Raw genomic sequence first — 25,489 nt, 5'->3', positions numbered from 1 at the left:
TCTATGATTAAGGAGTTAAGTCACAAATTACTCCAAACTGCATTTATAGATGGACCCATATAAAGCACAAGACACAGCTCAGAACCTCACACACTGCAAGGGAGTCAATACAAATCAACAACTATTGAAGTCTGCTCACTCATTTGTGGGCAGCAACAATGAGATCTGCATCACCAAGTGAGTTTAATGGATTTACTCTTACAAACAGCATTTATTTTGAGTGATCCACTATCAGTATATTTTGCCAACAGATTCAATTTGTGTTAACACAGTTCTAATGCCACTTGCTCTTTGCATCCCCCTTCCCCATCTATCTCCTACAGCTTGAAGCCCACCTGCAGGCCTTCTGCCAGCTCCCCAGTGCCACAAGCAGCTGAAGATCTGCGTGCCCATCTGCAGAGCCCAGAGGCTCAGGGACCACGGCTCAGATCACACAGGGGAAGGACTATAGTGTTGGTAATGTCTGCTTTCTCTCTACTTTCCAGACTGGAACAGTGCCACTAAGGTGGACAGCTGCCTTCAGCTTCAGGACAAACAAGGATTTCATCACAGGCAAAGCCACACATGGTATCCTGAAACTGGGATACTGCTTGTAGCAGCCCCTTGCAATTCCCAGCTGACAGGCCTGTGGATAGTGCACAGGGATGCTCCCTATGTACAGCGTGTGTGACAGACCAAAACAGCTTCCCATTCCCTCCCAGAACACCAGCTCCTCCAGGGACACTGTGCTCCTGGGGGACCCTTTCCCTCTTCTTTACACAACCACAGGGAAAATAATGGAGTTTTCCTGAAGCATTCCAGATGGGTGAATGAGACTGAGAAAGGGGACAGGGCTCTGAATGCAGCACAAGTTGCCTTGTCTCCTGCCAGGAGCAGCAGTTTAGTCTTACTCAGGGTTTAAAGAACTTGAGGCAAATCCCAAAGCAACATGTCAGTTTTTAGAATTCAAGGGAAAACTCCTTAGGAACAATTCATTCCCCATGTCTGTTTACAACTCAAACACTCCTGCAGGGAGTATTATCAGAGGATGTCTGTGAACACACGCTCATTGGTGCAATCGGCAGCACTTGTTCAAAGAGGATGCAAGGATGCTCAGCCATTAAGTACAAGCAATGAACAACACTCTGGTCCCAAACTGTAAATGGCAAAAAACAAGGTGGCATTTCCAAATGTGAGCATGTGTGAAAGCCATCTCTTACCATGAGGTGACTGACAGGTACTTTGCTGTAAGGGCCTTGCAGAGACATTGCTGTCTGCTTTGGCCTGAGGCAGTTAACTAGGTTTCTATCTAACTCAGTGTATCATGCTTTTAGTGTCCAACAGACCTCTACAGAGGTACCAAAAAGTCATCACTGTAGTGATTCCTCAGTTCAAAATGCACATATGGAAGCAAAGACTCAGCACATGTACCACTTCATCATCGCTGCTCACACTTCATGGTCTAGGTATGTGTCACAGACACACCTTACATAGTCTTACTATTAGTATTTAGCTACTATTTAACTTCAGTGTATGAGAAGAGAGCACAGTAACCTCCTTCCAAAGCAACAATCTTCCTTTTTCCAATATGCTCTGCTAAAGGTCACTCAGAATACTTTAGATATGGCTGTGTTCCTACTTCTCCCACCCCAGCTTCTCCCTCATACAACAGATGTACAAAGCTCATTTGAGCCTTGAAAGATTACCAGCTGCTGACAGTTAAGTTAGCTACTCTACATCCCTTTAAAAGCAATAAAACATACTTTGAGATCTTTCACATAAAAGAACTATTCCAGACAAAAGAAATCACGACTGCAATGTTTATAGAACAAACTGAAAATGTGAGTAGCCCCTTAAGATGAATGCTGGGTTTGGTGATGGCATCATAACCTTACTGGCACCCATGTACAGGAAAGAGTTCCAGCTCAAAGTACTGGCCACTTGCCACTGGTTACAGAGTTGATGGAACATACAAGACCACCTACACCAATGTTAAGTGCCTGAGATACTGGTCCTTGTGAGAAGACAACCAGCACTGGCCAAGCCAAGCTGGGAGCAAGCTGGTGGTGCTGAAGGCAGCTCCCTGCTCAGAACCCCACGTCACAGGCTCTGCACTACAAAGATGCAGGCACATGGGCATTTAACAGTCCATTCCCCTCAGTTTTCATTGTAACTGAATGCCTGATGGTTATTGCTTCATTACCAGTGGTATCAAGGTTTGTAGTAACAGCATGCCTAAAAAGTTACCTTCATGTCTCTGAAGAGACTTCAGCTTCAGTACCACCAGAGCAATTGCTCCACTTGCAGCAGCACAGGAAGTGAATCATAATGAACAGCCTGCATTTCAACCTGGCCTTACAAGCTGAAAAACTTCAAAGATAAAACCCCAAAGATGTCGCATTCATCTTGATCAAAACCAAGCAGCTGGGGCTACAGCACTGAGCTCGGCCTCACAAAGCAGCTGCTACAGCAAGAGCACCAGCTCTGGGAGCAGTGGTGTGGCTCACAGCATCCCCTGCTGTGCCAAGAGCACACTCTGGACACACAGCACCACCCCTGTAACCCAGCTGGATCCAGCACATGTCAGCCTATGAATTCTGACAACTCCACCACCCACAGGACCAAATACTGCTTCCATAGAGCACAAGGTGATGCAGGACCACTCACTGCATGTCCCAGGGAAGTCAGTTCAGCTCATTCAACTGGGTGACAAGTATTCACACTGCAGCTAATGGCCTGCCCCAACCACAGGAGTGAGCAGAGCTGCACCATTCCACAGCACCTAAACCCAGGCTTCCAAGACCATCAGCACACAGCCACATTCCCAGCACACCCCCAAGTCCCCCAGAACAGAGAAGGATCAGAAGTTGATCAGCGAGAAAAGGCTTTTGCCCAAATGCTCTACACTAGGAATTGAGAAAGGAATTACCTGAGAGAGACTGGAAACATCCAAATTACTCTAACAAAAGCAGCACGAACAGTTCACAGAGCCATGGGGAAAGAGACAGGGTTTATTCTATCCTTGTCAATATATAAAACTATATATTTAAGTGTCTGCTCCCAGAGTTGCAGGACAGTGTCAGCAACAGAAGTGCCCCAGTCACAGTCAAGCTGCAGTGATACTTTGATTTCTTCAGGAACACCGCATCTATCATCACAAAGCACATTCACAGTCGAAGTGTTGGTTTCTTTTTTACACTACAAGGGTTGCTTCATCTGTACCATGCGATGTGCTTCAGGATTAAATGCACCCAAAAAGCATTTTAAAAGAGGATCAGTTTCTAGGCAATGCAGTTTCTTAGCCTGAATCAGCACAACTGCAAAAGGACACATGCTAGTGCTGGGGAGGGAGGGAGAATTGTGCCAGATCCACAGCACAGACAGCAACTGAGCCAGGCTAATGGCTTGTCACTCCCATTAAACCCATCATTCCACCTTCCACCCCACGCACCCTTTCCTTGCTCCAGTCCAGCAGCTCTGCTCTCCCAGATGCACCCTCCAGGCCCTCCCACAAGCTGCTTCCATTCAGGAACACAGCAGAGGAGCAAGCAGGCTCTCCTGTGCATGAATTCAGTTGGGTTGACAAGATGCGGCAGGCAGCGACAGTGCCAGCAACAGAGGAGTGTCAGGAACAGGAGCAGCACTGGGGGAACCACAACCCCTGGCTGGTTGCGATGAGCTGTCTGGCTGCTCACCACGTTTCTGGGTACCAAACTGGTCGATGAGCTTTGTGTGCCATGGAATCATAATTCAAACTGGTGCTCTCCAGTAGCGCGTGCTCTTCAGCTGCAGACTGCCCTGCTGCTGCCTTCAGGCTCATCACTGCTTATAACTGAACAACGTTAGGAGCTGGTTCCTTAGCTTTACCCATCCCCTTAGCCCACAGCAGACACCCTTGCACTGACGGCTGCAGCCATCCCGGCCGCCGGCACAAGGAGCTGTTTGTGCTGCGCAGGAATGTGCTCGCTGACTGCACCTTTTCATCTCGATAAGGATTTTCAAGGTCATGTTCTCTTCCCTGCCGGCTCCTCCCGGCTCCAGTGCAATCCCAAGCACGCAGCCCTGCTGCTGTTCCCACCCCACCGGCACAACCTGTCGCGTTCCTCTGCAGCAGCAGCAATCCCTGCTGCTCGCAGGCAGCTCCGGGGCTCAGCACCACCTCTGCCAGCAGAGAGCAGGCACTAACCCGGTGCTGCAGGCGCAGGGCAACCCTGCAGTGAGGCTGCAGAGCTCCAGGGTTAACGATTCTGAATTAAACACTTCAAAGGAAGAAGGCTGCAGCCTGGGACAAAGACCCAGCGCACTCAGGGGCTAAGAGCCGCAGCCGTAACTCACACTGTGCATGCTAAAGCACGCCCACAGCTTCACATGGCTGGGGAACCCAAGGCACAGCACGGAGGCTGCCTTTGGGAACAGCCCCTGTCCCCAGACTCCACAGCAGCAGCCACCAAACCAGCCCAGCAGCAGCAGCCGACGGGGAATAGCTGATTCCAGGCCAGGGCTCAGGACGGCAGCCCCTCTCCTGCACCCAGCACTCATATCCACATGGATACAAGAAGCATTCTGGACCTGCAGACACTCCCCACACCACACAAGATTCCTAGATAACTACCCAAGAATCATACATGCAGCCTGCTTACAAAGCCAGCTAATTATACAATCTGTTAAGCATGTATGTGCACACAACAGTGCTTTGAGTCATTAGAGGACGGGATTTATACTTCATTGCACGCATCTTGCTCTTTGTGAGTGCGTGCCTGGATACAGCCAAAATGAACACAAGTATCTGGAATGTCTGCAGCTCGCAGGCCAGCGCATCTGAATACAAAGCTGAGCCCTGGAGAGCCTGACTGGCTGCATGTGAGCCCCCACTGCACACATCACTCCCCCTACATCTAAATTCCCTATTCCCTCTTCTACCACTCCAAGCATCCAAAAGCAGAGCACAGCATAATATTTAAGCCATGTTCTGTAAGAGTGATGTTAGCAAGGAAAGAACAGCAGTGCAGGTGAAGGGCTGTGAGGACAAAGAGCTTGGCAGCTCTGCCTCAGTGCGACTGTCCCAGGTCCAATGCCAGCAGCAGGGCCCTGGCACTCTGGCAGGACCTCAGCTCTATGGCAGCAGCCGCTCCTCACCACCAAGCCCCTGCCAGATGGACATCCCTGTCCTTGTGCTGGCCAGGCACATAATGCCACATCACAGATGCTGTCTCTCCCCTTCAGCCACTTTGTCTTCATTTACTATTGCCCGACTTGCTCCCACTGATGCCAGACCGTGCCACGGGAGCTTTGTGCAGCAGCAGATCCATTGCCACAGGGCTTTGTGCAGAGCACCAGGGCATGCCAAGCAGCATAGGACTGCAGCACAGGACTGCAGCACAGCTCCATGCTGCAGCGGCACAGCACAAAGCACAGGGCTGCCTGCACCTACCTGTGCTCAGCACCTCCTCTGGCTGTTCTCATCGCTGTACTCATCAACAAGGCACCTGGGTGCTGCTGATGTACAACCAGAGAGCACTAGCTGTGTTCTTCATGGATGTTTCTGGTAATTGTTAATTTCTTCTGCTGAGGATTTCCCTTCAGCCTCCCAAATACACAGCCTTACCCACAGGTGAGCTCTACCCCCCTAATTCGGTTGGCTTCATAGCCATAGCATGCCTCACCCTATGGAAAGCCCTATCCTAAGGAATCATATACCTATATGTTATGCTATGCTTTCAAAGGGATGCACTTGATTTCCTATTCTTTACCTTCAATGGACTGCTATTTAGCCCAATAATTTAACTTCAGTTCTAAAACAGAGAAGGATTTTAAGCATTTGTGGATAAGCACAAGTATTATTTAGGGGCTTCATAATGAATCAAGCCAAACCACCTCCATTTTCACACATTTCTCTTCCCTGCACGTCAGGGGGAGCAGCAGAAGGCACCAACTCTAAGATCAGGATTGGTTTGGAAAACGAGCTGGTCAAAATAAGCTCTTAAAACCTCACAGAGACCACAACAGACCTAACAAGGTACAGCAGCAAATCATATCTTTATCCCATCTCAAGCCCAGCACCTGCTCCTCTGAAGCAGGGTATCCCTGCTCCCTGTTTTCAGTGCAGGATGTGCAACTAGGAGAAGCAGATGGTGCAGATATACTGATGCTTTCCTGGTACAGTAACCTCACAGACAAGTCACAGCATCTGCGGGGGCTTTAATGCACAAGACATTTAACTCTCGAGATGATCTTGTGGGGTATTAAATCCCCCTGTGTCACCAGGGCCACCGGCCAGAGCACACCCTGCCTTTCCCAGAGGGATAGGACAAGAGGTGGCACTACTGCCCCAAAAGCCATGCTTAAAAGCCAAGCAACTCAGTTGCATTCAGCTCTTCCATACACTCACCTTGCTCACACAAGGAAGTGCTTGCAAGTTTGAGTACTGAAATCAGCACCACGGGATTTCCAAGGTAACACCTCCACAAGGAGATGTCGAACTCCAGAGCAGGATGACTTCCTGTACATGTGCATTGTGCCCATCTCCAGTTAGCTTACAGGACCTTGTCTTGAAACTCAGAGAGCAAGGCTCTGAAACACAAAACTAGTATTCTCTACACACAACCCAAACCCTATATAGCTGGCTAACAGTTAGAAAGGGGTTACAGCCTTTAGATCTGCCAAAGGATAAGCAGCAGCTGAATCAGTAAAATCCCATTTTAAGTCTTACCCAGGAAAAGGAGTGTTTGTAGCAACACCCTTGAGGTGATGCTAAAGCAGGCAGGAGGTGGGAAGTGCAGTGGAAACCAGAACGCTATGGGTGCACACACCATGTGGGCTTCTCTCCAAACAAATTGTGCCAGGCACTCTGCAAGTTACCAGCTGCCTCCTCTAGTTTCACTGCAACTTGTGTGTAACCCACCGAAGCTCTCAGGATACAACCATCACTGTTGGCCAAAGCATTACCTAAAGTATCTCAGCTATTCTTTTCCACCCCTCTTTTTCAAAGCTGTGTTTAATGCAGCTGGCATTGTGCCTTACAGCACCATGCATCGGGTCTTAAGCAAGCCATCACATGAGACTACAGGTTTGAAGTTTGCTGCTTAACTGAAGACCACTTCACCAGCAGCACCTGACTGAACCCAGCTCCCACACCAGTCAGTTTCACTGTATTATCCATTTTCTTCATTTCTATCCAAACCCTGATCTATAGCATCAATCACAGAATCACAGAATCCCACTGGTTGGAAGGGACCTCAAAAGATCATCCAGTCCAACCCCCCTGCAAGAGCAGGGTAACCTAGAGTACATCACACAGGAACTTGTCCAGGTGGGCTTCTCAGCATGCACATTAACTTACTCCATCAGCTCAGCCAAATAAATCATTATTCACCGTTCAGCTTACCTGCAAAGCCCAACCTGAATTCTCTGGCAAACATCCTCCTGTTGCCCTTGTCTAAGCTAACTTCCAGGCTGACCCAGAGAACCAACCTGCTATCAGGTTCCAAAGTCAGTGACGAATCTGCAGAACTATTAAAACCACCAGACCTAACTGCCAGAAGCCTTCAAATGCTTTCCATTCATAATAACCTTTATCAATGTCCTTCTAATAACTGCCAAATCAATGGCATAAACAGATGCTTCTACTGTTCCAAACCAGAGAAGAGCAATATTGCAGAAACTGCACTGCTTGGGATGAATGGAACATGACATTGAAATTCTCTCTAACAGCATTTCAGAGAAAGATGCTGAGTGCTTTGCTGTGCTCTGAGCAGCCACATCATGCAGGGAAAACCATGCCTCCAGCTGTGCATGCAGAAGGTACAGAGAGGACACACAGAAAGAAGCACATACCTTTTTAGGTGTCACCTTCACAGCATTGTAGCAGATGAAATTACAGCCCACAGCACTGAGAAAGCATCTGTGTGATATTTAAGCTGTTCGCTTTGAAAGACACACTCCAAAGGACAGGGCTGCCTCCAAACCCGCAGTGCCAGGCACAGCACCACTGCATCCACTGCCACTCAGGAGCAAGCCAGGGCTTCCAGAGCAGCCTGGTTAGCAGGATGGTCACTGCCATGCAACAGGTCCCTGCTGCAGTCCTTGAGCCACTTCAACTTCACTGCAGCAGCAGATAGCATGCCAAGGAAGCAGGAGAAGTTTTCTGTGTGCCAGCCAGTTCAGTGAGGAGAGAGATGTGCACCAGGGCTGAGAACACCCACCTCCATGGCAGGAGGGTCGGCTGCTCCTCAGCCTCCTGCAGCCCACAGCCAGAGCTCCGGTGGTACAAGAGGGCAGGGTTAAATGGTGCACTTCAGCCACAACCAAGCTCTAGAGCAAAGCCTTTTTCACCAGCAAATGTACCAGCGGTGACAACACCGCAAGCAGTGTTTCACTGCACTCTTTTGAGAGGGATCCAGAGGCAAATACTTCTGGTTAGTAAAATGCAGGCTGACAAGAATGAAATGCACATCCCATCCAGCCTCCCCCTGAGCAGGGCTCATTTAATAAGACAACTTTGTTAAGAAATTGATCTCTTATATTTTCCCTCATTAATATATAATACAGGATGTTGGCAGAAAACCAGCTCATACAGCCTTGCAGCAATCAAAAACAGCAGGTCTCACACACCAGCCATTGCCCTGTCTGCATCTCAACTGCTTCATGGGAAAAGTGTTACAAAACCACAGAAGAGTTAGGGTTGGAAGATCATCCAGTTCCAACCCCTGCCATGGGCAGGGACACCTCACACTAAACCATATCATCCAAGGCTCTGTCCAACCTGGCCTTGAACTGCCAGGGATGGAGCATTTACCACTTCTCTGGGCACCCTGTTCTAGTGCCTCACCACCCGCACAGGGAAGAACTTCTTCTTTATCTCCAACCTGAACTTCCCCTGTTTCACTTTGAACCCATCACCCCTTGTCCTAGCACTGCAGTCCCTGATGAAGAGTCTCTCTCCAACATCCTTGTAGCCCCCTTCAGATACTGGAAGGCTGCTATGAGGGTGGTAGTACCCACCATATAAAGCCAAGAAGTCACCCACTCGGGGTCCAGTTTAAGACACACTGGGCTTGTTTACCCCTATTTTGTTTTTTCTAAACCAGTTCATATTCTTCAGGTACCCAGTACTGCTCATCCCGTTCTGTGACTAGCCACAGCTCAGGCACACTGTGCTCTGACATGGCAGACAACAACCAACTCTCAGTGCTCATTGTGAAAGCAACTTTCACAGTTACCTGGAAACATGATTTCAGATTGACTGAGCTCAGCTTTGTACAGCAGAGCCCCCAGGCACCAAAGGGACATCACCTCTGCGACGTGCCCCCCGATCACCACATGAGACAGCAACAGGCAATGCAAGGGCTCTGATCACCAAGGAGCACAACCTACCTGTGACCAAATGAGAACAACAACGAAACAGGACTGAAAGGGCAATTTGTTACAGCCACAGAAATGCATACCCAGTCCTTAGTGAATTGAGTGTACTGCCCTGTTCTCTTGTTCAGTTCAATCAAGCATCCCAGCAGTGGGCTGTTACAAAACAGGAGCAGGAAAACTAAATCAGACCACACAGCTTTCAAAGAACGACTAACCTCAGTGGGGAAGAAAGGATACGAGAACTTTGCTGGCTTTCCCCATCCAGCACGGATGTAGTTTATATTCTTCCCAACACAGAACTGCTGTGCAAAGCAGGAATAGCTGGTAAAGCTCAATTGCTCAAAAAGGAGCAATTCCAAAATGACCCGTCAGGAACAACAGAAGAGAATGCAGTAACACTTTGTGATGGTCCAAATGGAAGAATAAATTACAGCTTCCTCAAGGGGAAATTCCCAGATAGGGAATTTACACTGATGCAACTGAACATGCTTAGGCCTAGTTTTAAAAACCGACCAGGACTTCAACCCCCCCCAAAATGATTCTTCAGTAACTGGCATAGCAATACAGCAACACCCAGCTCACAGACTGCAGTCCTACCTGGCCCCAGCCCACTGCACAGGCAGAGGCCTGTGAACCCACTAGTTCCAGCTGTGAAAGGACCCAAGGAAGGTGAGGGCAGGCACAGAGCATGGTAAGTTCCAACCTCATCTTAACACAGTGGCATTGGAGGCATACAGTGAACTCAGCTGTCATCCCATTGCAGGGGCTCATTCAGTCACTGATCTAAGGGCATCACTCCATCGTGCCCAGCAACACTGCACTGCTACGGAGCACTCAACACACAGCCACCCAAGTGGCAGGAACAGCTGTTCTTATAGCAGTGCTCTCCCCAGTGCTATCATTGGAAGGTGTATACTTTGTCTATAACACTTGAAAGCTTTTGAAAACCAAAAGCATCAGCAACAGCACATTCACATTCACTTTTTACTGTTACATGAAGAGCTGAGCCTGCATCCTTTGAAGGCAATTCACTTCACTTATACAAAGGCTACTTTCAGGCATCAGCACTCCAAGCTTTCTTATCCATCTGCCTCCTTCTTTACCTACAGGATATGAAAGCTTGGACAAAGGTGTTTGACATTCAAATCAGTTGAAAAAAACAAGCTTCCAAGCCTATTTGCTTCTTTTAGCATGGTAAGAGTTACAGTATTTCTTGCAAGTCTCCACTTCACATGTTTTGTTCAAGACTTACTGATCATTCTAATAAAATAATGCCCAAAGCACACAAAAAATCTTTTAATAGACTGAAAATGAGAGTTATCAGATCTATTACACCAGCCAGCCCTTCCTTTCCACTGGAGGAACATTAGAGCCTTTGGACATCCCATTTCAACAAGAAGGTTACTTAGTTGTAGAGTTTGGAGTAAAGTATTTAATCGCTAAAGGATTTGCAAATGACACATGAATATGCATGTAGCACTTCTCCCCATGACATAAATCCTATTGTGTATTTATGAATGGATTGCTTTGCCTCCAGCTTCTCCGTGTATATAAACACAGGTTTTAATCTGCAATTCCTTCCTCCCTCCCTCCTTTTTAAAGAGTTGCTTAAACAAATTTGAATTTTTGGAATCCATTATCCCCAGTGTATTTCTAAACCCTAAAAACCTCTAAACCTCCTTCTCCCATCAGGCAAGAAGCTTACTTTATGAAAGGCTTTGCAGAGCCTGCAAGCATGGCCATCAGGGAACTAAGCAGCAGTGTTACACAGCTTGAGAGGGAGAAAGGAGAAGCAACAATCACTGGAAAAGAAGAATGCTCCGAGCATCAGAGCTGGGAACACAAAGGCAGGGAATGACAGGTCAACAGCCTGCCTTCAACTGCAGAAAACACCAGCTAAGCGGAAGTAAACCCTCCATAAGCACCTAGGAAGCAACAGAAACAGCAAGACTTCCTATAAATTCCTTAATAGCTCCATTACTCCCTACAGCTTTCCTCAGGTATCCAGGCCAAGCACGCGGCAGCATTTCAGCCTGTCTTCAATACTTTCAGTAGGAGACACTACTGTCATTCCAAGGTGTTGCACACATCTGCCCAGCTGTTCCCAGGAAGTAATTCAAACAATGATGCCCTTAAAGGTCATTGTTAAAATGATTTAGTTTGCAAACCTATTCTGTAACCAATGTGATTACAAAGAAACACCACCATGCAGCACTCCATCAGAAGGATTACAGGTATACATTACCACTTGGTTTGTTACTCCACAGCAAAGCACTCAACCCCAGGGAGCTGCCTGCACCAGCTGCCTCCCTTTCCCAAGGGCCTGGTGTCACTTGTCTCTGTTCAGAGCATGGGAGCAGCCATCACACCCCAGACCCATCTTGCTGCCTTGTGGTTGAGAGCACAAGGGCTCTGGCAGCAGCCATAAGACACAATGGGACATGGGCTGACACCAGACCAATCCCTCCCCTCCCACCCCCAAGTAGTCTCTATGTCACAGGTCTAAACCAGGCTGAACTCAGCATGTTCAGCTGCAGTCATGTCATCCTCCAGTAATCAAGGGGTCTGTTCCTGATGGGAAGGAACAACCACCACAGCACCAGGCTCAAAACCCTTACTGACCACACGCAAAGGGACCACCAGCCTATCGGAGCTACTGAAGATGCAACACAACTTTCAGAACTGTATCCAGGAAGCAGACAAAATAAACCAGGAAGCACTATGGATACTGGCTACAGACTGCTGCACAAATGGAGAACAAAGATGATACAACTCAACAGAGGACATTTGCTATACGGACAAGAGCGGCAGTTACAAAGGCTGGGTGAAAACAAGCCTGAGTGGAGGACTTTTGACAGTTCACTTGCAAATTGTCTCCTCAAACTGAGATTTTTATGCATGCAACCCTTTTGCAGGTGGCCAAGCCAGGTTCCTCTGCCCCACACCCCTCGCTTGCCCCCAGATATTCTTTTTCTTAAGAAGAAATCCTCAGAAGGAAGAGTAGTACCCAAGAGGCAGAAAACCTCAGGCAAGCAAATAACATGTGCTCTAAGTATTTACATTCAGGTTATGCCTCCCTTAGCATCAAGCACAGACCACAGCAGTGTTCAAAGCCAAGTTAGATGGCACTTGGAGCAAGCTGGGCTAGTGGAAGGTGTCCCTGCCTGTGGCAGAGTTGGAACTGGATGAGCTTTAAGGTCCCTTCCAGCCCAAACTATTCTATATGATGGCAGATACCTTCTAAACTGACCTAGTAGTGAGCCAGCTGCATAAGAAACTAGCAATGCCATACAATAGTACAAATGAACAGATGACATATGACAATGGAACTACCTTTATTCAGAACTACAGGCCATGTCGACTGAAAAGATACCACCTCACTATTTGACAGCCTAGACTGAAGTTAAATCTGAAAGCTTCTACATTCAAATTGAAGAAGCAAACAAAGCGGAAGGTTAGGAAGTGGCACATAAAGCCAGGGGCCATGGCAGCAGCCCTCACATTTCACCCTCCTGCACATACAGATTATAATAAAACAGAATAACACTCATTGAGGCCTGTAAAGAAACCTCTTCACTGGCCAAATGTGCCTATCTCTATTGGAAAGCTTACTTTTGAAGAGTTAGCTGTTAAATAGCCCAGATCCTCATGTGTGTGTCCAGGTAGGAACTGAGTAGTCAGTGACCCATCAAGGCAGAAGACTGTTGAACTCTGATGCTTACATCTTGCGGTGTGAAATACTTACTAGTGACATAAGACAACCTACAAGCCTGGCTTGCTCCTGGCTGGCTGACAGGCTCTTTAGGTTAGCTGGATGTGGAGATAACCTCAAGGAATTCCAGAAGAACCCCAAACCCCAACAAGTGGGTGAACTGACAACTGGAGAGAGATCAGATGGTGAGAAATGTTCACTGAAATACTCAACAGGAGAGTTAAGCTTCCTTGTTCTCTGCAGGATTAACACACACACTAATCCAAGAAACGAGCATCACCACATACAGGCTCCAACAAAACAGTCTGTTCAAAGTGCTGATTCGATTTCCCCATGCCAAGAACTGCAAAAATGGTTTTCACATGAAGGATTTTTTTTAATTATTATTTTGTTAAAACAAATTCAATCTGAAAAGCTCACCTGGAATGCTATACAGAGAACAGGTTATCCTCATTCAGATAAGCCTTACCATTCTGCCTTAAAATACTTCCTTTTCATAGGAAGCTCCCCCTTGAGAAAAGCTTCCATCCCTGCTAGACAGGAATTAATTGAGAGCTGCAGCAGCCCATGAAGCTGCATCATTAGCATCACTCCACTAGTCACAGGGAACATCTAGAGAAACCCTAGGAAGAACACAGAGGCTGCAGGAGAGACCTTCTGAAGAAGGGTACCTGAGCCGCTCTCTTCCCATCCAAACAGCAGGAACCAGAGGGCTGAATCAAAGTCACATCAGATGGCTGAGGAGCTAGGGGCTGCTCAGCAGAAGCCTGTCTGAAGAGCACTGCCACAGTCTGACAGTTAGAAACCAGAGCAGCATCACTATCTGAGCATGGACCTTCCCCTGTGTGCACAACTGTCACATTCCCATCAGTGATGTGAGATGCAGGGCACAGAGTGCCTCAGCAATCCTCATCAGCCCTCGTGCACCAGGCAGCACACAGGCTGAGCATCTCAGGGCCAGCAGCACTGGGGTGAGCATTATCCAGGAGCATGGCTGCAATGTCCTGCCAGCATAGGACAGTCACTGCCCCATTCCCACCCCATTCCTGGGATGCTGCCCCACTCGCAATGCCATACCACATCTCCTCTCTGGCATTTCAGCAGCTCACAGCAAGACTACCACAAGAGTATGATAAACTGCACCTCCCAAAGGGGTTACTATGAACTTCTCTGCAGCCTGTATCAGGCTGACTGCCTCAGCACCACCCAAGACAGGTCACCAAGCCCAGATACTTCACAGGAAACAGACTAGATAATTTGCAGAGCTGTATCACATGTGACAGTCAAATACTTTCCATTATCATCCCCACCCAAATTCCCTTTGAGATAATGTGAATAAGCAGCTCCAAAACATACTCAATCCTTCAAACAGTCCAACTATGAGAACTTCAGACATCCAGGATGAATCTGTCAGCAAGAAGACTCATCCCATACACTCCCAGGCCAGTGCCATGGTTGCCATGGTCTAACAGATTGCTAGCACCAAGCTGCCCAGGATATGCCCCAGGGCTCATGGCCTGGGGGCTGAAGGGTGCCCGTACAGTGGGGCACCAGCCTGTTTGCTGCCAGCTGCAGAGCTCAGCTGTCACACAGGATCACAACTTCTGCCTGGCAGTATCAGAATCCCCTGCAAGTCACCCACCAGCACAGCATCACAGAGCAGTTCTGAGACTCCTATGTCTTCATGGCCAGCTGTAAGGGTCCAGAAGATTGTTCTGCCACTGCTGCACCCCTGCAGGCCATCCTGTAGCAGGGCTGTGAGGAATGAAACAGCAGAGACCTCTCCTTGGCAGGGGCCTACCTTTGCTCTGAGTACAAGGCTATTAAGGCAGTTACAAGCCACATAGGAGAAATTTGCTAGCTGTTTCAGGGTCACAGTTCAAAACAGTTATGTGGGGACAATAACTTTCACTCCCACCTTCCATCTCAGCTCTGCATGGATCAAATATGAATGGCTGCCTCTTGAAAATCAATGCTGTTTATTGCGTGCTTTAAATCAATAAAGCTTTCCTCCACTGAGTAAATTCTTCTACAAGAGTGATTAGGCATTTGTGGAGAACTAAAGAGTTCCACTGAACAATAACATTAGTCCTGAAACATCAGCTTGACATCCCAGCCAGAAAGCACTTTGTCAGAACTAATTAATCCCCACAGCACCTCGCTAAGACTGAGAAAGCAATTCATCTGCTTTTTAAATGTGGTGGGTACTTCTGTTGCAGAACATTGTGGCTGGGGTGGAAGCCATGAGTACCAGCACAAACAGAGCACAAGCCAAGGCAGCAGAACCCATCCAAAAGCATGAAGAGGCAGAGAACACTGACAGCTGTAGGATTTGGCTTCTCTGTATCTTCCTGTTACACACCAAACCTCCTGTGACTACCCAGAGAGTCTTCCAGATGTCACTTGACTGGATGAGTGGCAGTGAAAAGCAGTTATTATTCTACTGGGAGCAGTTTTGTCTGCTGTTTGTTCAGCCAATTATAAATGCATGTAGCTTAAAAAGGAGGGGGGAACCGTAACCTTAGGCTCTGGGAACAAGAGCTCTGGATTTTATTTGAGCAGTTGAAGCTAAGTCCTCATTACCATAAGGCAAGCACATCACCTTACCGAACAAGTCTTTGGAATGGCAACCAGCCAGCATAGGAAGTATTTCTCCAAGGAAGTGGTCAGTCTACATAGCTCTCATACATGTGCATGCATCAGCAGTGGTGTACACACCTCTGCCTTAGCTGCTGCCACCCTTCTTCATTCATTCAGCTAGCACTGGTCCTGCTGCTGGGTCACAAGGGCCAGCAGGTTCAGGCAGCAGCCCCTGCACAGGACCATCAGCCAGGCTGTCCCAAGCCACCTCTCCCCCTTAAAGAGATACTTGAAGGTCTCTCCAGTTTGACATATTCCAGTGCTGGCAGGCCAGCAGGGCCTCTGCAAGGTGAGCAGGAACATGATGTGGGGTGGTGACACTCCTCAGCACTCCAAGAATGGAAGCCTGGCCCTAGCAGTCACTTTCAGGAGCACAGAATGTGGATGATTCAGTTACTAACAGATTTCTCCAGTAACCGAGGTAAGAGCCTAGTGCTTTGGACAGTGTTTTTGCCAGTTTTTAGACAAGTCTTCCGATGTCTTTCAGTAAGTTTGCTGGCACAAACTAGAGGACTTAAAAATCAGAGTCAGACGTGAAAAAGCTTGTTGCAAACTCATCTTCCCATAGCTGTGCTAGCTATGAGGACACCAGTGCATATTGTACATTTAGGAAACACCCTACCCTGCTGCTGGCTGCACCTGGGCTCCAAGGGGGTGAACATCCAGTTCAAAGCTACACACCTCCAGCACTGGAACACCTCAGCCGGGCTGGCACAGCCTGACCAGGTCCAGTGCCTGGGGACAGCTTCCCAAGTGCACCCTCAGCAGCATTCCCAGATAGCCACCGGAGCCAGTTCCATTCCCACAGCCTCAAGCTCAGCCTGGCTGTGCCTGCACAGGCTTCTGCACAACAGACACAGCCTGGAACAAGGCAGCAAAACAGCAGTTGTCATCCAGAGCAGCTCCTGGACCATGCTTCCTCCACTGAGACAGGGTTTTACTGGGGCAGCAGCAGCAGCTCAAGGTGCCCCATCAGCAACACCACCAGGTCACCAACACAGCACCCACCCCTCACTGGCTATACCCACATCTTCTAGGGTTTACCAGCCAATTTCCTGCCATTCCACTGGATGGAGATGAAGACAACTGCTTCTATATGAAAATACATGGCCTATATAGGGATGAAATTGCTGATGCCCTTGCCAAATGGATTTCACTCCATAGCAGTGCCGCTGACTTCACAAGCCATCAGTTTTTAAGGCAAAACGAAAGATCTGCTCTTCTGGGCAAGATGACCTTGCCAGAGCAGAAGATGGAGCTAAACCTACATATTTCTAAACAACATGACTTACAGAGATTTCTTCAAAAGCAATTCCGATCTTTTAAGACTCGGAATTCCCCAAGACACATTAAAAAGCTGCTGAGCTTTAAAAACCTTCACAGGCTTTTTTCTCATGCTCCACAAGGAAGCAAGATAAAACAGTGCTTTGAGGAGTTCTGAAAGCACTGCCAACGTCCTTTGTCACTACACACGTGTGTGTACCACACCTTTAGCATCCGTGCCCTTGTTACAAAGCATTCTATCTGTTGTTTCCAGCCACCCTCCCCAGCTGGAAGCCAGTTACCCTAGGAAGGAAGCACAGTGGCTCTGAAGCAGCCCCTGCAGGCTCCACAGCCATCAATACACTCTACCACCAGCCTCAGGGACAAAAGTCCAGTCCCAGGGAGTGTGGGGAGATAAGGGCAACAGAGTTGGACAAGAGGAACCGGCCTCAAGCTGCACCAGGGCAGGTTCAGATGGAGCTGAGGAACAATTCCTGCCCCACAGGGTGCTCAGGCATTGGAACAGGCTGCCCAGGGCAGGGCTGCAGGCACCGGCCCTGCAAGGGTTCATACACTGTGGAGATGAGGCCTCAGTGCCATGGGTTAGTGGTGGTCTTGGCCATGCTGGGGAATGGGTGGACTGGATGAGCTTAAAGCTGTTTTCCAACCTGGCTGACCTGTGATTCTATGAAAACCCACTGATTTCTCATAACTGAAGAGGTCTGGCTGATTTCAGCTCCAATCCACTTTTTCCAGCTCTGGGACAACCTGTGTTAATGCATCTTGGAACACTCTTGATATTACTAAATTATATAAAATGCAAATGTCACCATAATCTTACTCGCTGTCCTTGTCTCACTGCACATGAGCACTTAGATAAACCAGTTCATTTTCATTCACTGTGAAATAAAACAGCAGCTCAAGTCCTACCCACTAAGACATCCTGTCCAGAGATGGCACTGAGGTGACTGTAAGGACTGAGTTTCTGTCACACTTCTGTACTCACTGAAGACGGTTCTCACCAGCTTCTGTGGGCACACACTGAACTGCCTGTGCTTTAGGAAACAGCTATTTTGGGGAATGTAAAGATGAGAAAGCAGCAGTTCACACACATATAACAGCATGTTTGGCTAGCTATCAGTGAGGAAAGGCAACAGCAGACATCAAACTCACAGCCTTCAGCTGCATGACCTACACTGCTGCTGGTGATGAAAGAAATTTTAGGGAAGAGAAATCTTCCATCTCTGAGGACTCCCCTCTCTTATCCTGCTTACCGATCTTCATCTTCAGAAAAGCACAGCTCCTTATATTCCTGCAGCTTTTCATCACCCTCCCTTCTTCTAGCCCTTCTATTCTGGAGAACTCCCACACTGAAGTTAGCTATGTTTAGCTTTATTCCAGTGATGAGAGCTGTGCTGTAGGCAAATAATCCACGTAGTGGACAGTTACACAGGGAATATTAGCCTGATGCTCACATTTCTAAATCCTGAACACAGGAAGCTTGGAGGTGAAGTGTATGGAGCAGAGTGCAGATAAACCTTCAGGATCAGAACACTGCAGAGGAGACTAAATACTCAGCAGTATTTCACGTCCAGTCCAGAAAGCAGACCCAGAGGAGCATGGCTACATTCTTACACTCACTATACAACATGCCAAGCTCTTCTCCATCAAGATCCTCAGGCTTAGCAAACCTGAACCTTCCTGAGTAAATAGGTGGCTCTGTTTGAAATGGACATGTCTTCTACATGTGACAGTACATAAACTGGCATATAATGGCCCTGAACATTGGCAAATGTCTTCCCTAATTCTCTTTACCAAAGTTCTACTTTGGAGGTTCACACTGGAAAAACCTCCACACGCAGCAGGAAGGAATTTCAGGGAGCAACTGCAGAATATGGGACTTCATTTAAGACACATCTTCACTCCTTTACACCACAAACAGCCTTCAAGAAATGAAGGGCATCGACTGAGGCACTTCTGCCTCCCAAACCTGAAAACATCTGTTGCTGTTCAGTAGCTTTACCAAACTTGAACACGGAGTACTCCTATTTCACTAGCTTTCACCCCCAATGGGAGGCCAGTGAATGGGGTAAAATGAGATGTTTGGTCAGCTCCACTTAAAATAACCTAGAAACAACTCCTTACACCACCATGGCAGTAGGAAGAGAACAAGAACACAAACAGTGGAGAGTGGGACAGGTTACCAGGCATCTCCAGATCTTCAGTGCAATCAGGAAGCTTCTGGGATGAGAGTCAAGGAGCAGTGAAAAAACATCTATAGTCTTCCAAGATGGTTTGAAGGAGAGTAACATAAAGAACCCAAGGACAGTGCACCCACCAGAACCCACCTCTAACCCTCATGTCTGCTGAAAGGAGGAACCTCCTATGGTGCACTCTGTTGTTTCAGTGTTGTTCATGCTGATGTTTAAGCAGCAGCAACAGCTGGTGCTAACCTTAGAAACACCTTCCTTGGCCATCAGCACAGCAGCTATGGTGCAGTCACACCCTCCGTGCTAAGAAAGCCACTGGGACATCCCTGTGGCATGTTTTACCAGAAGGTATGTACTGGTGCATACCTCAAAGATCATGCTTGCTTTTAACACTAGGAATGACAAACTTCTTCCTTTAGCTCAGTAAGGTTTGATCTCTGATTACACTAACGAATCTACAAAGAAGTCAGCTACACCAGCTTCCTTTTACACAGGGCAAACCACAGCAGGGCTGTTTTGTTTTCCCATCTCATCACTAGAACTGCCTTACAGCTTTTTAATCTGAACTCCTTTGCAAGGTAATGTGATTCTTTTTACTTACACCATCTCACAGGAACAGTAACAGTGAAGTCAAAAATTCTTCAAATGATTTCATTTTAGATGATTGCCCCAAATTCTTTAGTTCCACAGGTTTCCAGCACTGCCCTAAAGGCTACTATACCCTTAAGCGTTACAAAGTAAAAGTGCTCTGACATGCAGCAGCTCCAGTCAAGGCTTCAGGCATCTGAACATCACTCAAGTCAGCTTTACAGGAAAGTGAGATGCCACCATGTGCCAGTGACTTCCTACTGGCAAAGGCTAATGGCCCCTCTTACCAACAGCCCACCTGCAGGATTGGTATTGTGTGCTACATCAAGGCTGGAAACCCACCAGCCCAGCTTTTGATCCCACAGTCCAAGACCACCTCACCCCCTACATCCCTTTCCCTGCTGCGGTCTCCCCTGTATGTCCGCAGCCTCAGCAGGACCATAAACCTAACGCCAACTGCTGTCGCAAGAACAACAGACAAGCCCATGCCCTGAAGCTAGATCGTATCCCAGCTCGTGTTTAGTTACACTAAATTAATCTGGAATGAAAGATTTAGGGAAGGTTTTAAACCTGTGTGTCCTATCTTTAGATACCAGCTGTTGTTCCCTGAATAAACTGATCGGGTATTACAAAGGTACAGTCCCACTGCCAAGCAGCTGGGTTCAGAGCAAGCCCTAGCCCATATATCTTCCTCCACATCCCTCTTGCAGATTAACAGCCGCGTTTCCTAATATTTATTACTTTTCACAGGGTAAAAGACAGGATGTGTAAGCACAGCACACAGAAAGCACTGCAGCAAACACACAGACTAACCTCTCTGCTGCAGCAGTTTTAACACCGAGCTGTAAAACACAAGGCTTACAAGTATTTAAAACACACTAGAAGTTCAACAATCACTGTGTAAACCCAAGCTCACTACTGCAGGCAGCAGTCATTTCATGACTTGAGTTGATCAGAAGATCCCCATTAGCTGGTTTTCATAGACAGCAGGCATTAGGTGCAAGAGAAACTTCTTTCCTGTATGTCAGAACCGGGTTTCAACTCACACAAGCACACAGTCCCCCAGGTGATGGGCAAGTGCTATGTCACATCGCAGGTGTTAGTGTGGGACCAACACACACTTCAAAGCTTGAGGAGTTTCAGGGGAATGTCCAACCCAGGTTGTTTTCTTGGTATCTCCACTGGAAGGTGACTCAGAAGCAAAGCTCTCAGGGCCATGTGTGCTCAGTGTGTACAACAAATAGTATGGGTTTGAATGCTCTCCCTTACCAGTGATGAGTGGTAATAGTTCTGCAACAGCTCAGCATATGTGTAAGTAAGGCACCATTTAGTAATTTCTGTCATTTCTGAATCACGAACCAGGGTCACACAAGAACTTTTATAAGCCAGTATTAGGCCTATTAGATTTGTCACTTCATTCTCTGTAACAAAACCAAGGTGCCAGGGAAAGCATTCCTGATTTCAGCCTGTATTGACTTTCAGGAAGGTCACAAAACACACCCTGAAACAACTATTTTACCAGCCCTTCTCAATCACATTCCTGAAACAAACACCCCAAAACAAGTTCAAGCCCCTGGCCAGCAGCAGGTTACATTTGTGTACAGTACACACAAGGGTTATTCCTGGAATGCAGAACACTCGTTGACATTTGTAAAACTGGACAATCATTCACTTCCCTGCTTAATGAGAACACATCCAAGTAGAACTGCAGAGAAGCAAAGTACTGACACCCCAGCAAGCATGGAAGCCCCTTTGAGGGACTGCTGGAAGGAAACCAAACTCAGGGATCACAGTAGCTGCCCTTTCCAAGGGGAACACTCACTGTCACTATCACCCATCAACTGCATATTTGGGTAGCTGGAATTTCCAGCTCATCAAGACAGATTTTTGAGTTGCTGCAGTTGGGAAATTCATCTAACAGAGGACTAAATGCGAAATTTAGAAACCTGTGATTTCAACAGTGATCCGGTAGCTGAGCTTCCAGCATGCTTGAGCTACGGTACGCTGTCCTGTTCTAACTGCCTGCAGCATAGAACCAGAGCATGCTAGCACAGAGTGAGGCTGGGAAAGTGACTTGGGTCTTGAACAGTAGACAGTTTTCTGTTCCTCTTACTGTTTAAAGATGGTACCATAGTGAAAGAGCTCCTCGGAGCAAAGAGTAACTGCTGAGAAGCAGGAGGCAGCCGGGGCCATCCCAAACACACCCTGCAGCCCCGAACCTCCGTATTCATCCCGCTCACCGACAGCTGCCTGCAGAGGTGGGCCACGCTGCAGGAGACACCCCCGACACCCCTGAGCGCACCTCACCAGGCCCTCCATGCAGCGCTGCTGTCGTGGGGTGCCCCGGGAGGGCTCCAGAGACAGCGCTGCTGTCGTGGGGTGCCCCGGGAGGGCTCCGGAGGCAGCGCTGCCGCTGCTCGCTGCGGGCACCGAACGGGGCAGAGCCGCACCGTGGGAGCGGAGCGGAGACCGGAGAGGAGGCGGGGAGCAGGTGAGAGCACGGAACAACAACCGGAAAACTCCTCCAGCCCTCCCCGCTCCAGCAGGTGCCCAGCCCGCTGGTACCCACACACTGCAGCCCTGCCCTCCGAACCGGCTGCGGCCGAGGCACGGCGGCAGTTACCGGCCGGGCAACCTGCGAGCCACGGAGATCCGCGCTGAGCGGCCCCGTGCTCCCTTCTAACCGGCCCCGGTCCCGGCCCCGGCAGCGGCCGAGGAGGGCCCCGAACATCCCACCTGTCGCGGGGGTCCACCCAGCTGGTGGTGCGGCTGCCGTGGTCGATGTAGTACACTTTGCCGTCGTAGTCCCGAGCCTCCTCCCAGCCCTCGGGCAGGGGCAGCTCCTTCCGCGGCATCGTCCCCCCCGCCGGCCGCACTGCCCCATGCACCGTCCGGCTGCGGGGCGGGGGCCGGCCCCAGGGCACGGCAGGGCCGGGCCAGGCCTCCCCTCCTGCGGGCGGCGAGGAACCGTTCGGGGCCCGCAAGGAGCCGCCTGAGCAGCCTCACATGCCGGGCCCGGGGCGGGGCTGAGGCGGGGCCGGTGCGGGCCCGGTGAGCGCGGCCGCGGCTGAACCCGGCCCCTCACGCCTCCATTTCCTGCTGCCCCCGCCGGCCCCGCCCCGCACCGCCGGCTCCGCCCGCCGGGCCGAGCCCCAGCGCGCCCCCTGGCGGCGGGGAGGGTGGTGCAGCTGCTGCCGGTAACGGGTGCGGGAGGACGGAGGGGACACCGAACAGCGGTGGCCGGTGCATCAGTGCCGGTGCAGGACATAACCCAGCGGGTGTGTGGTGGTACCTGCGATGCACACTGCACAGAGCGGGGCTGCCCCTGGTACCGCAGCTCGGCTGTGGTGCAGTTGAGTGCATGGAAGGAGCTGAGGATGTGCTCCCCCCGGGCTTCTGTCCCCAGCTCCTATAGTCACAGAATCAGCCTGGTTGGGAAAGAGCCTCAAGCTCATCCAGTCCAACAGCACTGCCAAGGCCACCACTGACCCATGGCACTGAGGCATCATCTCCATGGTGTGTGAACCCTTGCAGGGCCGGTGCCTGCAGCCCTGCCCTGGGCAGCCTGTTCCAATGCCTGAGCACCCTGTGGGGCAGGAATTGTTCCTCAGCTCCATCTAAACCTGCCCTGGTGCAGCTTGAGGCCGGTTCCTCTTGTCCCATCCCTTGTTCCTTGGGAGCAGAGCCCAGCCCCTCCTGGCTCCATCCTCCTGCAGGCACTTGGAGGAGCCATCAGGTCCCCCCTGAGCCTTCTCTTCTCCATCTGAACCCCCCAGGTCCCTCAGCCATTCCCATCTCTCTTGTGCTCCAGGCCCTGCTCTGGCTCCATTGCCCTTTGCCAGCTTTGTTGCCCAGTAATTTAACCTTGGTTTATTTCTGCCATGTAGGCTTGAACAGACTGCCCGTGATGAGATAGCACCACACAAGTTCACCTCATGGCTGGGCCACGCTCTAACGCAGGCAATGAGAGGAGCTTCATGTGAGGTGGTGTTTCCCTGCAGAGCACCATCCAGCACCAGCTGAGCAGGATGGGGAACAGCAAGAAGTGTGGTAAAGCTCCAGCTATTGAGACAACAGAATGGAGCAGGAATCCCTGCCAAGCACAGGGGTGGAAAGGAAACTGGAGGATGGGAAGAGGGAGGAAAAATAAAGGCGAGAAAGACAATTAGAAATAACATCTCATTTTTGGTGCCGGATTTGGAGGGTAAGATAACTTCTTTCATGCTTTCTGACAACCTGCTGGGAGTCAGAGCTGCTGAATCTCCAGAGGCTGGAGCAGAATGCAGTAGCAGTTGGCTGATGAAGTGGTTGAGCGGGGAAGAAAATGAAGACAAGTAAAACTGAAAGTGAGGCATTTGGAAAATAGCCCAATTTAACCCCATTTTGTCTGAAGCCAGGCTTGGAGGGAGCTACTAAATGTGTTGATTTATAACAGGACCATATAGAAGGGGTTTGAATTAATAAGAAAGCAGGAATAAGGGAATAACTAGTTTATCTGCTAAATAAAGCTTGGGTTCCTTCTGGAAGCAGAGGCCGGGAGCACTGGGAGCAGTGCCACTCTAGCAAGCAGACACCAGCACCACCGGCAGCCTGGGCTGGTGCCAGCAGTGTGCAATGGACTTCTGTGGGGCACTGGGCTACTCCCTGCAGCCATCATTTTGTCCTTACTGCTTCTAACCTCGTGAATAATGGGGGTTCTCTCCTTGTAAAACACTGAGAAAAGTACTGAAGATACTTAAAAGGGGGATCTGTAAGAAGAGAAAAGAATCAGCAACAGCAGATAGTTTAAAATATTACAGGAGACCAAGTGAATTATGAAGTGGTAACAAATGAATGTGGGGTTTTTAGTGTTGCTGTACTTGTGGTCCTATGTCCAAGCACAGAGATTCTTCCAAAAGGCATGTCTAATGGTAAGGTGTTTTTTGGGTTTTCAGGGTGTGTGTAGATTGTACAGAGAAAGGTTGTGAAGCAGCTGACCAAATACTTCCCTTTTCCAGGTGTCATCCACTGTGTTTATGAACAAAAGTCATTGTGTAATATGTTTAAAGAGAATTGCCTATGAAATAAATACCTTAGAAAGTACCTACAGGTAGGTCTGACTCAGGTCAAAAGACCTTGGTTTTAAAGTCCTTTATATTTTTAACTCAGTATAAAAAGCCACCTCATTGAACCATATGAATTTATGAATGTAATCAGGAATGTGCATGTGGTAACTTACTCCCTTTTACCCCTTAGACTCACAACAAAAGAATTCAGTGTTATCAGCATCTGTTTGCACTGTAAAGCAATAAACAAACAGGTGATTGTTTTCTCATGAGCAAAGAAAGGGAAGGTTTGGTTCCGAGGTGAGCTCTAACTGCTGCAGAAAGGAAGAACACATCAGAGAGCAAAGTCTGTAGAAACCTCCTTTTTCTCTTTGCCCTGGGGTTAACATCTCCAGTGTGACCTCATGTGCTTCACATCTCAGCCCATGGCCCACCCAGCTTTGTGGAGCCCATAGCAGGCTGGGTGACACATTATCCAGGAGCAAGAGCATCTTCTGCTGATGGTTTCAGAGAAGCTGCTTCCTTGCTTCTTGGGTTTCTTTCCTAATGCCTTCAAAAGTCTTTATTTTTATAGCTAAACTGTTCCTAACAGACTATTCTTAGTAGAATAGTCTATTCTTAATAGATCTATTCTTAATAGACTGTGAACAACAAAACCACAAATGTCAAAAGCTTCTAAAGCACAATATTGG

At 48.8% G+C, this 25,489-nt stretch overlaps 1 protein-coding gene across 2 annotated transcripts in view; it reads right to left on the bottom strand.

Annotated features, from left to right (window-relative positions):
* Positions 1–22,766, bottom strand: part of WWC1 (WW and C2 domain containing 1) — a 68,880-nt gene extending 46,114 nt beyond the window's left edge. The window contains exon 1 of one of the 2 annotated variants that reach the window (XM_034066792.1): positions 22,489–22,766. In XM_034066792.1, coding sequence (XP_033922683.1) covers positions 22,489–22,636 — 148 coding nt within the window. In that variant the 5' untranslated portion in view covers positions 22,637–22,766. The remainder of the gene's footprint in view (positions 1–22,488) is intronic. The other variant, XM_034066790.1, reaches the window with a different exon arrangement.
* Between the last annotated feature and the right edge of the window lie 2,723 nt (positions 22,767–25,489).

This window comes from Melopsittacus undulatus, chromosome 10 (assembly GCF_012275295.1).
Source record: "Melopsittacus undulatus isolate bMelUnd1 chromosome 10, bMelUnd1.mat.Z, whole genome shotgun sequence".
Classification (NCBI taxonomy): domain Eukaryota; kingdom Metazoa; phylum Chordata; class Aves; order Psittaciformes; family Psittaculidae; genus Melopsittacus; species Melopsittacus undulatus.
The sequence above is the reverse complement of the archived record's forward strand: the minus strand, read 5'-3'. Positions and strand labels throughout refer to the sequence as shown.